The 12,535-nt window shown below is 34.5% G+C and overlaps 1 protein-coding gene across 1 annotated transcript; it reads left to right on the top strand.

The window, feature by feature from the left end:
* Nucleotides 1-413: 413 nt before the first annotated feature.
* LOC133779029 (uncharacterized) lies at nucleotides 414-1,709 on the top strand. The gene has a single exon (XM_062219033.1). The coding sequence runs from the start codon at nucleotides 414-416 to the stop codon at nucleotides 1,707-1,709; it is 1,296 nt and encodes a 431-aa protein (XP_062075017.1).
* Nucleotides 1,710-12,535: the final 10,826 nt, after the last annotated feature.

The raw sequence follows: 12,535 nt of genomic DNA, 5'->3' as shown, positions 1-12,535 counted from the left end.
TATTATTCATCATTGTTGATAGATTGATTGTTGAAGGTGGAGAGTAATTCTTGACTATTTCTTTAATATCGTTATATCCTTAGTTATTCAATCGTTGATATTTATTTCATTTTATGTTTTCATCTATTAAAACTAAAACCCCTTTTTAATTTCAGTCTAATATTATGTTGAATAATAATTTGATCATAGTCCTCGTGGGTTCGACCCTTATTTACCGCTATACTGAAGTAGCTGGTGTTAGTGAAAAAATATATATTTAAGTTTGATACGGCATACGACACGCATCAAATTTTTGGCGCCGTTGCCGGGGATTATTTTATTTAATTTGTTATTCTTTTTTTTCTTTCTCTTTTTACTAACTTGGTCTATTAGTTGTGGTTGATGTTTTCAGGGCTTGCAACTTGATTTGAGACATGACAATGTACTATCAACACTGTTATGTTCCTCAAATTAATAGATATGAACCTTATTCTAATAATTACAATTCACAATGGGAGGAATATCCTAATACTTTCTGTGGTGGAAATCAATATGTTGAGCCAAATTACTACTCTCAACCAGAATATAATGAGTTCACACCACAATATTCAGATCCATCAATTGGAGATCTCATCAATGCATTGAATGCCAGCACTCTCCAACTTCAACAGATGTCAGAGCAAGCTTATGGGCCTTTTCCTCAACAATCTCCAACAGGAATCTCACAAGATCAAGAGCCATCAATTTCAGATATGCTAAAAATATTGCTGGCTTCAACTATGCAGACCCAAGTTATTCTTCAGAGTACAGAAGCGTCCCTCAAGAGTTTGGAGAGTACTATGGGACAAATTGTTACATCATTGAATAATCGTGAGGTTAAGAATATTGGAGAATTACCCACAGAATTAGAGAGTAATCCAATAGAGAATGATAGTACCCTAACTCTTCAAAGTGGTCCACAACTTGACATGCCACCTTATCCAAACATAACATTTGATATAATTCCAACTCAAGAAGTCAACAATTCAACCCCAGGTGCATCTTCTCCACCGGAGATCGAAACTTTCACGTCAGTTGGTCCATCATCACAGAACATGCTACACAAACCAACTGTCAGATCTTATGTCCCTATTCCTCCTTTTCCGAGTAGATTGACAAAATTTAAGAATGAGGAGGAAAATAAGGTGATCCTTAAAATCAATATTTCGCTCCATAAAACCACTAAGCAAGTACCACCACATGCTAAGCTTCCTAAGGAGTTATCCAAAAATAAAAGGAAGTTGAAAGGTGATAAAAAGATGAGTGTGGGGGAGAATGTTTCTGTTATTCTTCAAAGGAAGTTGCTACCCAAGTGTCAAGACCTTGGGATGTCTATAAATTCATATACTATCAATAAAAGCAGGTTTGATCCTTGTATGATAGATTTAGGAGCACGTATTGATGTTATGTCTTATTCTATTTTTGCTTCTTTAAATCTAGGGTTGTTAAAAGAAACTAGCGTTATTATTCAGTTAGCTGATCACGCTAATGCTTATCCCCTAAGGGTAGTTGAAGATGTTTTGGTACAGGTTTTATTTGGGAGGCCATTCTTGATGACAACAAATACAAAGATGGATGTTAGAGCTGGAACACTAACAATGGAATTTGATGGCGACGTTATCAAATTCAATGTGTTTGATTCTCCTGGTAAGATCAAGGGGAAGGAGACTTCATTGAATGACCCACCATGACAATCATGACTACATCATTCAGTCAAGCTAACGACATTAAACAAAGCAAACTTGCGGGAGTTTTTCTTACCTTTATCTTTTTATTTTGCATTGATTTTTTTATTTAGTATATGCCTTGAGGACAATGCATAAATTAAGTGTAGGGGAAGGAAAAACTGTCTGTTCAATTTTTATTTGTCATTTCCTTAGTTGTTATTTGTGTTTGTGTTGTTTAGTTGTTTTTTGTGTTTGTGTTGTTTATAGTGTCATTTAAAAAAAATAGGTTGTTATAAGTATGGTTATGTTGAAAGTTGTCGGTCAATGATAAAACTTCTGATTGAGATAAGAATATGTTTAGGAAATTGATGAATTCTGCATGAATTGTGTGCTTAACTCTTGTCTAGTTGTTACTTAATCTTGATCTTTAACTTTTAAACATAATGTGTTCAATTAGATTTTCGTTTTCACTATTGTTTGGAGATATTTATGCATGCTATTATCTATATATATAGTCTCGACCACTCTAGAAACCATTGATTAATTGTTTGAGGCGAAATCCTAAGTACACATGATTAGGAAGATGATTAAGGCATGTTATTTGGATCGTTTGAGCCTTTCAAGCTTACCTATGAAATTAAATATCCTAGTTTCCCATTTTTGAGCCATAATGACTAATCTTTTTCTTTTATAAGCCAATATCGGAACCTTTGCAACATAAATTTTTTTTATCCTTTTTGTGACCCATTACACCATAATTTTATATGATTGTTTGATTTGGTGGGTTGAATTATGGATTGTAATAATGGGAAGTTGTATTGGTTTGTTGGATTATAATGTGAAATTATATGATTTACTATTTCTTCCAATGAGTTGAATTGAAAAGAAAAAAAAAGGAAAAAATCTGCATTGAGAAATATGAAAAAAAAAAAAAAAGTATTGCAAAAGTATAAGTGTGGGGGAAGTAGTAAGATCAATGTGGAAGGAAAAAAATGGAAAGATTATGTATTTTCTTGAATTGTATGAGAAATTTGTGAGAAGATCTAGAGAATCGAAAAAATAAAATTATAGGCTATGGTGTGATTTAAGCTTAAATATTCATTTTTCATCTACCTCTAACCTTAGCCTCACATTACAAGCTTTTAAAGACTTTTTGATTCTTGATTATGTGTGTTTACATTAGTGGAAAACAATTGGTCAATGTCTATAGAGTGGATTTTTTCAAGAAAATATTATTATAGATAAGACTTTAAAACATATTATGGCATGTATAAATTGATTCGAATGATTGTGTTTTGGTAGGTTTAATTATGCATAATCATAAATAGATCGAGTTTAAGTGATGACTAGATGTTGAGTTGAAATTCTAAGGAATGTGGAATTCGAATTTTCTTACAACGTATTTGTTTGATCAATCTTTGGGGCAACAAACGCTTTTGACAAAACCATTGTTTATGTTTTTATTTGCTTATGTGTTTAGATTTTATTTTGTTTGCTCGAGGACGAGCAAATGTCAAGTGTGGGGGAATTTGATAAGTACCGAATTTGTCTATTTTTAATTCATTATTCTTCTATTATTATGCACTTGATTATTTATTTATATATGTTTAATTAGTTTATTTTGTGTTTTTAGGATTTTCAAGACATTTGGGTGAAAGTGAATGAATTTGGGATATTTTACAAGCAATGGTTAAGCTCATAATTACAAGTCTAAAACTTCACACTTGATTTTGATAACTTTTCAATACTGTTTTGGAAATATACCTAGACATATAAGTTTTAGATATTTTTCTTAGATTTCTATAACTTTTTGAATAATCCAATTCCGAGTTATATCGAGGAAGTTATGCTTAAAATACTTTCGGTCACTGCAGCAGAAGAAAACCGAAAAACGGGAAAACTTGCTACAGCTGCGGCCTGGGGGACAGAACGTAGTGGTCGTGGCCAGCAATGTCCCAGGCCGCGGTCGGAGGCAGATTTTTTGGAAAATACATTTTTCTAGTGGTTGCGGCCACCAAGAATCACTGGCCGAGGCCGGCGATCGATTTTTTTTTCTTAAATTTCAATTTTTAAATGAAATTTTTGGGGGGCTATAAAAGGGATTCGGGTTAACTTTTATTATAACTTTGGATTGCGATTTTTAGAGACTAGAGCAGCAGAGGAGGGAGATAAAACATCATCATCTATATTCTTCAATCTAGTTTTTCTTTCTTCCTAAAACTCTTTTATTTTTATTGAATATTTATGTTTATGATTATGGAGTAGTTTTCTTTATAGTTAAGGGTTATTTCAAAACCCTAGACATGATATCTTGAATGCATTGATGAATTTTATTCCTTTTATTCCCTTATATTAAATTGCTTCTATTTTTCTATTTGAATCTCATGGATCTTGTAAAATCTTGTTTAGATGGCCACTAATTAAGGTTTTTAATTGTTCTACTATCATCTTAGGATTTCTATTCACCTAATAGTTTATGATTCTAAGTAATGTGATAAATTGCAATTAAGGTATTGTGACGGGTATTTTAATTGTGATGAGAAATAGAACCTAGGTTAAATGAATTGTATGCTTAATGAATTTGTTGCCTAGATTAACCTGTTTCCACAAAGTGTAATGCTTTTACTAGGTTAAATAGATTGCATGCTTAGTGGGTTTATTGTTGGGTGAAAAGGGTTAATTAAGAGCGCTTAGCTTCAATTACTTATATTAGAGAAACTGAGATAATTGACTGCTTAAGTGTTGTCTGCGGGGTTAATAGTTTAATTGGGAATAGGGAATACTATTCATCATTGTTGATAGATTGATTGTTGAAGGTGGAGAGTAATTCTTGACTATTTCTTTAATATCGTTATATCCTTAGTTATTCAATCGTTGATATTTATTTCATTTTATGTTTTCAGCTATTAAAACTAAAATCCCTTTTTAATTTCAGTCTAATATTATTTTGAATAATAATTTGATCATAGTCCTCGTGGGTTCGACCCTTATTTACCGCTATACTGAAGTAGCTGGTATAAGTGAAAATATATATATTTAAATTTGATACGGCATACGACACGCATCAAGAAGACATCCTAATCCTTGTCTCGATGCGTCGCAATATACCACAAACTTCTCTTGATCTGAAGGGAGACTCAGAATTGGAGCAGTGATTAATTGTCGCTTCAACTTTTGGATGTTTTTCTCACATATTTCTGACCATAAAAACTTTAGATTCTTGTGTGCCAATTCTTTCCATAGTGTAGCAATTCTTGAGAACCCTTCAATGAAACGTCGATAATACCCTGCCAATCCAAGGAAACTTCTAATCTCTGAAGCAATCCTTGGCCTTGGCCAATATCTAATTGCCTCAATCTTGGCCAGATCCACCTTAATCTCGTCTTTACTGACAATGTGACAAAGAAAGGTCACCTAAGGTAACCAGAACTCACATTTCTTGAACTTGGCATACAATATGTGCTCTCTCAATCTTTACAGTACCAACTAGAGAAGTTGTTCAAGCTCTGCCTCTGACTGAGAGTAAACTAGGATGTCATCGATGAAGACTTTCACAAATCAATCCAAATAATCCTTGAACATTATTCATCAGGTAAATAAACGTTGTTGGGGCATTATTCAATCCAAATGACATGACTAAGAAATCATAATGATCAAACCTCATACGAAAAGTTGTCTTCAGGATATCCTCCTCTTTGATTCTCAGCTGGTGATAACCAGATTAAAGATTAATCTTTGAGAATATTATTTTACCTTGAAACTAATCAAACAAGTCATCTATCATTGGCAGTCGATACTTGTTCTTGATGGTCAACTTATTCAAATCTCTATAGTCAACACACATTCTCAGTGTCCCATCCTTCTTCTTCAAAAATAATACTGGCACAACCCACGGTGAGAAACTGGGCCTGGTAAACCCCAAATAAAGTAACTCATATAATTGTACATTCAACTCTTTCAGCTTTGCAGGAGCCATTCTATACGATGCCCTAGACACTGGTTTCATCCTCAATGCTAGCTTAATAACGAATTTGATCTCGTGGTGCAGCGGCAACCCTGGAAAATCCTCTAGAAATACATCTAGAAACTCACAGACCATTCTAGTCTCTTCAGGGCCAATTGGTACAACCTTATCGGTATCTACCACACTATCTAGGAATCCTATGGAACCACCTCTCAATAGGTCTCTAGCTCTCAATGTTGATATCATAAGAATGCAGGGTCCATTCACGCTACCCACAAATACAAACGAGTCCTCACCCTCAGGCTCAAAAATAGCCATCTTCTTCTTACAATCGATGGTTGCCACATACTTGGCTAACCAGTCATTTCCCATAATCATATCAAAATCTTCCATAGCTAGTTCAATCAGATCCACTGATAACTCTCTACTGTCAACCTCTACTGGTAATGAACTGACCCATATCCTAGAGACTACCAATTCCTCAATAGGAAACAAGGTTCCAAACCCCACAATATAATAATCACATGGTCTACACAATCTATTTATCACTCTACTAGATACAAAAGAACGTGTAGCACCAGAATAAATTAGCACTGTATAAGAAGAACCAGCACTAGAAAGCTGACCTAGCACTACTGAGGGACTAGCCTTAGCCTCTGACTGCGTTAATGCGAACACTCGAGCTGGAGTCAAACTATTCGCCTTCTTTGGTTCCTCTTTCTTCGATCTCGGGTAATCCTTCCTGAGGTTCTCAACTATTCCACATAGAAAACATACCTTTGCTCAGCATTCTCCCAGAGGATGCCTCCTGCATCTGGCACACTCCGAATAAGTCCTCCAGATCTCATTGCCACCCTGGCGGCCAATCTGAACACCCTGAGCCCTCCTGTCTGGGCCTGAAACTGTAGAAGTATCTAGAATCTTTCTATTCTGGACACTAGGGCCTCCGCCCCTACCAGATCCTCAGAATGAGGTACCATCCTCCTTGTATCTCACCTAGCGGCGCTTTTGCGCCAAATCTTGTTCTCTGCACCCTCAACAGTAAGGGCCTTCTCCACTACCGAAGCATAAATCATAACTCCAGGTGTGGAGGTGATTCTAACATGCTAGGCTATCATAGAATTCTTCCCCTGAAGGAATCTTTTCTTCCCCATTACATCAATTGGAACCAAGTCAGAAACGAACTTGGCCAATCTATCGAACTTTAGAGCGTACGCTGTCACTATCATGGTGCCCTGCACCAGATTGGTAAACTCTTCTACTTTTGCAGCTCTAACTGCATCATTATAATATTTCTCATCAAAGAGGTCTCTAAATTCTTCCCAACCCAGTGTAATCACATTCCGAGTCTGGGATACTACCTCCCACCAAATAGGGAATCCTCTCGAAACATGTACGGGGCACATGCCACTTTGTCATTACATTATACCCTCATAAAGTCTAGGATAGAGATAATCATACACATCCACTGCTCAGCTCAAAGTGGGCCTGACCCTCTCTCAAAGGTAGGAGGGTGTTGCTTCCTAAACCGTTCATATAGAGGTTCCCATCTCTTTTCAATCCATGGCTGATGTACAACTTGTACCAAGACAGGTGGTACAACTGGTGCATCATTCTCTACCGGAACTTGTTGTCTCACCAAGCGAATCTCATCCTCTTATCTCTGTAATTTGGCCTGCATCTCAGCAAACATGTTTTGCCAAATATCAAGGGATGGCGGAGGGTTTTGACCCTGGTCATCATCTCTAGCCTGGATCTCAGCATCGGTTAGTCTATTTGATTGCCTTGGAAGATTAATTGCCAAGTATATCTACAATCAATGACTCGGCTCATCAAACAATGATAACGATACCCATCATGACCCCACGGTCCCAAAACCGCACAAATAAGCATTCACGTGCAATAACAATGCTAATAAGCATTTCAATAACTTTCACATACAATGGTCATACTAATAAGCATGTATTTTCATATTGATGTTCAACCATAGTACTAATAAGCATGTTCTTAGTATTCACAAGCAACAGTAGTCTTGATAAGCACATCTTTTCATATTCACAAAGCAGTCAAGGGCCAAACCCTACCAGTATAACTCATGTTCCCTATTCAAGCATGCAAGTAAGGCATATATATGTCAATTAAACAATAAAGTACATAGTCAAATCATTAGTTACCAAACCTTGAATCGACCTTATATTTAGCGGCGAGTGTACATGCCCAGCCAATCATTAGGAACCAATAAACCTTGGTGACTCTCATACCAAGTTGTAACACCCTACTAATCCAGGACCGTTACAATGTGTATTTTAAATAGTGCTTAACTTGCTAAACGAGTCATTTGGACTTAAATATGTGATTAAGATTAATAAAGACGTTAGGTAATAAAAATTTTGGCCAACAGAATAATATTTTTCATTAAAAGACTTCAATATATACATGGGATCCCATAAAATATTTTTTGATCAGTTATAGTGATAAAAAAGGTACAAAGTGGTCGTCCTAAGCTGCAAAATAACCCATAACTCTAGATTCTAAAAAGAAGCGGTCATGGGGGACGAGCAAGCCGCATATGTACACATTACCCCCGAAGCTCTCCAATTCATTGCTAGTTCAGCTTTTCTTTGCACTTACCTGCACCATAAAGCATCCATGAGCTGAGGCCCAATAAGAGCACCTCACAAGGCATAACATTAGTCTCAAATATTCAAAAGCAATAAACACATGCTTCAGAGACATAAAATGCATTTATTCCAATTATATAACTTGTAAACATGATCCACAGTTTACAAAGATATTCATTTCATTCTCATGAATCAATTACACGGCCCAGGAAAACAGCCCTGCAGAACAGCCCAATCGAGGGAGATGAGTACTTAGGCACTCAGCCTACGGTTCGTGCAGGGCAAGTGGGGGACCGCACCCTCAAACTAAACTTGGCTTTACGACCTGCGTTCCACATGCTTGCCGACCAACTCCATGCTCAATGCAATGGCCAACCGACCCCACGTTCAACACGATGGTCGAATATAGATTGTACCCATCAATCATAGACAATTCAATGCTAATGAGCTCTATGTGCATATACCAGTTTTCTTACCTCGAGTCCTGAGCAAGAAAGTATAGCCACCTTGAGTGCGATCCTTTCTTTCCGAGCCCATAGGTACACCCTAGTCACAACATATTAAGGAATATTCATCAAGAACTAAACCAATAAACGGTTTCAAGACCAAACCCTAGCCCTCGGGACCCTGAATTCTACTAAATCGGGTAGTAGAATCATTCCCGAACCCTTTGATTCGGGTTTCCAAAAACCCTAAGTCACATATTCAAAATATCTCCACTAGATCACTTCTAGGATCAAGACTCCAAGGTTTCTTTCTTGGAACAAAGTAGAGAGAGAGATAGTGAGAAACATGAAAGAGAGAGAGAAAAACAATGCTTCAAACTTTGGCTAAGTCTTTAGCTATACCCCTTTGGCTAAGTCTACTAAGTTTCTTACCAAAGCCCACAAGGGCGAAAAGGTCATTTGACGCCACTTTCCCGCTAAACTTCAAATTCCACTTATAATACCCAATTAATTTCATTAGTCACAAAATACAAATATTCTCCTCAAATATAACTCATACTCCAATGAGTCCGTGTAATTAACCAAAATACCCCTAGGCTCACTCCAAACCAGTTATTTATCCTCGTTGTGACTTTTTCACTACTTTGCTCAAAAGGACCAACTCCTGCCAAATATCTCAAATATATCCACATAATAATTTGGTCTCAATCGCATAGCATATAAAATTACAATTATACCTTCAACTGGTCAAAATTACGAAAATATCCATTTTTAACAAAATGGGTCTTTAACCACATTTAATACACTTAAACATGCATAATCAGACATAAAATAATATAACTCATGTAATTCACACAATCACATAAATATTTAGTAAAATCACATAATATCATATATAATTCCAATTATGCCCTCCAGGCACACTACTAAAGGCACTAAGCCTTATTAGAAATTTTGGGACGTTACACTTTTAGAATCTAAATTCAATTATGGCTCAATTACTCGTTGCACAAGTTATTTCACACAAAAAATTATTTTCCAAAACAAAAATTATTTTTAAATACTACATTTTATTTAAAATGGTTTGCAAAATTGTTTTATGAAAATTGAGTTTTGGAAAGTTGGTTTAAAATTATTTTAGAACTGGAAAAACTAAAGAATTTCTCATTTCTCTGACTTCAATCTGACGGTTTATTGCAAGTCATTCGAATGACTGATTGAACCTAGATGTGCTTCCTAAATTTTAAGGAGTGCGGGTCTAATGGCTCTAAACGATTCTTTTTTTTACTCCATCTGTAAATAGAGTCATTTTAAAAGCTTTCACAAGTGTTTTGTAAATAGAGTTATTAATGTAGTACCTCTTCTAAAACATTTATTGCACACACTTTGAGCCTAAATTGTGTTTATCATTCTTTAATGTGCTTGTATCTCTCTTTAGGCTCTTCAATTGTATCTATTTATTTATGAGAAAGGTGTAACATATATTGTACAAAACACTTATCCTTCAATATTCTTCTTGTCATTGTAATTGTGTGAGGTTGACAACATAAACAACCCGAGAGAGAGAGAGAGGTTGACAATTATAAATAATCTGAGAGTAAGTATGGTTGGCACTTGGAAAAACAATCTGTTGTAAGAGGTTTAGGTACACCTTGGTGAAAAACTCCTCGGATGTAATCGGTTTGGTCAAGACCCGTAACTTGGCTAGATAGTTGAACTCAAAACTAGGAAGTAGCTTTGAAAACCAAAGACGTAGGTGGCTTGAGTTCCAAAAACCTTGTAAAAATTGAGAGTTTGATCATTCTATCATTATCTCCTTTATATATATAACTCTTGTTTTTAATTTGTTATATCTTTTACTTGCATTAGTTTCCATATTTGCACAATAGGATTGTTTTACATTTTTTAATTTGCCCATTTGGCTTAGTTTTCCAATTCACCCCTTTTTTGGAAGCTTATCTTGGGCCAGCAAAAACAAAATAAATTTTTGTATATTCTCAGTAAATATTAAATGAATTGTTAACTCTTTAAGTTAATTTGTATCTTGTGCATTGGAATACAATTATAAATATTATACTAAATTTAATATTGACTCATTTTTTTGTATCAAATTTGGTACAAATTTCATCTTGCATTGGAAATGATCTTACGTGGCTCTAATCTAACAAATCTTAGCTTCTTACTATATTTGTTTACAATAATTTTGTACTAAGTACTGTTTAATTGTTTTTTCTTTCCTATTTTTTATTTTTAATTAATAAAAAAAATAAGTTATTTGGTTTTATGGTGGAACTTTGCGTGTTTAGCGTGGTATCTTATTGTTGTCTTGTTATTTATTGATTTATTGGTTTGTGGTCTACGGGCGCGTAGCATTGCTATTTATGGAGCATATGGATTGATGCTTTATTTTCAATATTATTTTATTATTATTATTATAAGTTTTGAATCATTGTCGGGGTTGATTTATATTTAATGGTGAATATTGCAAATAGTTATATATGCCTATGGTCATTTAAATTAGGTTTGTAAGAAATTTGACTTGTTACGAGCGTTCGATGATTTGTTTCAATTAATTAAATTTTCTATTCTCTTTTAAAAATATTGAGGTACCAACAAAGTAAAAATACTATTTTAAAAATAAATATAAATATTTATATTTTATTGATTATTAGTATTTTTTTTAAGTAGTTCACGCAACAATTTGGGGAAATAAAATCAGAATAGGAGTTTTCTTTAGTGACTGCATATCGATCTGCTTATATTTCAGAACTTTAAATGCGTGGATGCGTCTATCTTGTCGGTTTGGATTGAAATCTTGAAATTTTAAATTTAAAAGTGTTGTCTGTAGGAGAAACTATAAATATATATTATTTGTTTTTTTTTTAAAGAAATAACTTCTATTAAATAAATAAATAAAGCACTAAGCAAGTAGTGTGAAGTTGGATGTATAAGAAAAATTAAATTTAAATATTAATTTCCTAACATGTAAGGAAGAGTAAAAGAAGGTTGAATTACTTGGGATGTATGCTATTTGGCATTTGTTTAATTACCGCGTTTCAATGCTCAACCTGGACTAGACCTCAAAAGTAACCACCTTTTCAAACCCTTGGCAAGCATCATAGTTAATAAGAAAGCTAAACCAAAATAAAAAGTATATTTAGAAGAAAAAAAATCTGGTGTTATTATAACATCTAATTAGAAGAAAAAAAAATTCAGTATTAGTACAATCTCTAATATATAATTCTCTTTATACTCTCTCTCCCACCTTTTCTTTCTTTTTCTCTCTCACACACACAAACACACATACTCAACCTATTTTGTGTCCTTTTACATTTACAATTTTTTAGCGGATCCCATACTCCCTTTGAAAAGTAATTTTAGCGCAGTTAAAAATTAAAGCTTCTACACCAACTCTTTTCTTTTCGCCAAGCTAAATTACAATTTTTGCCAAGATTGATATGGTTTAGGTTGACTAAGTCTTAATATGTCTACCCAACTGAAACATATCAAAACATTCAAATATAGATCAAACAAGATTTCAAGCTTCATTGGGACTATAAAAAGGGAGACTGAAATACAACTTCCAAACCTCTTGGCTTCGTATGCGAGGATTCTGATCAATCAAACCGATCAAATTACACAAATGAGAAAATATTGGATCTTACATATCGAAAAACTATTCTAGTTGTGTACATATATTGCAATATAATGTTGGATTGTGATGTTCGTTGCATTAGATTGAATATGAGTTTGAGATTGGATTACTTTGTTTTTATGTCCGAAAAAATTAGGAAGCCCGATGAATATTGATTTTGTTTT

The sequence above is a fragment of the Humulus lupulus genome, chromosome 5 (assembly GCF_963169125.1).
Source record: "Humulus lupulus chromosome 5, drHumLupu1.1, whole genome shotgun sequence".
In the NCBI taxonomy this organism is placed as follows: domain Eukaryota; kingdom Viridiplantae; phylum Streptophyta; class Magnoliopsida; order Rosales; family Cannabaceae; genus Humulus; species Humulus lupulus.
The sequence above is the reverse complement of the archived record's forward strand: the minus strand, read 5'-3'. Positions and strand labels throughout refer to the sequence as shown.

Bases quoted from the DNA above. Each gene is read 5' to 3' on its own strand.
- LOC133779029 (XM_062219033.1), top strand. From the start codon at position 414: ATGACAATGTACTATCAACACTGTTATGTTCCTCAAATTAATAGATAT.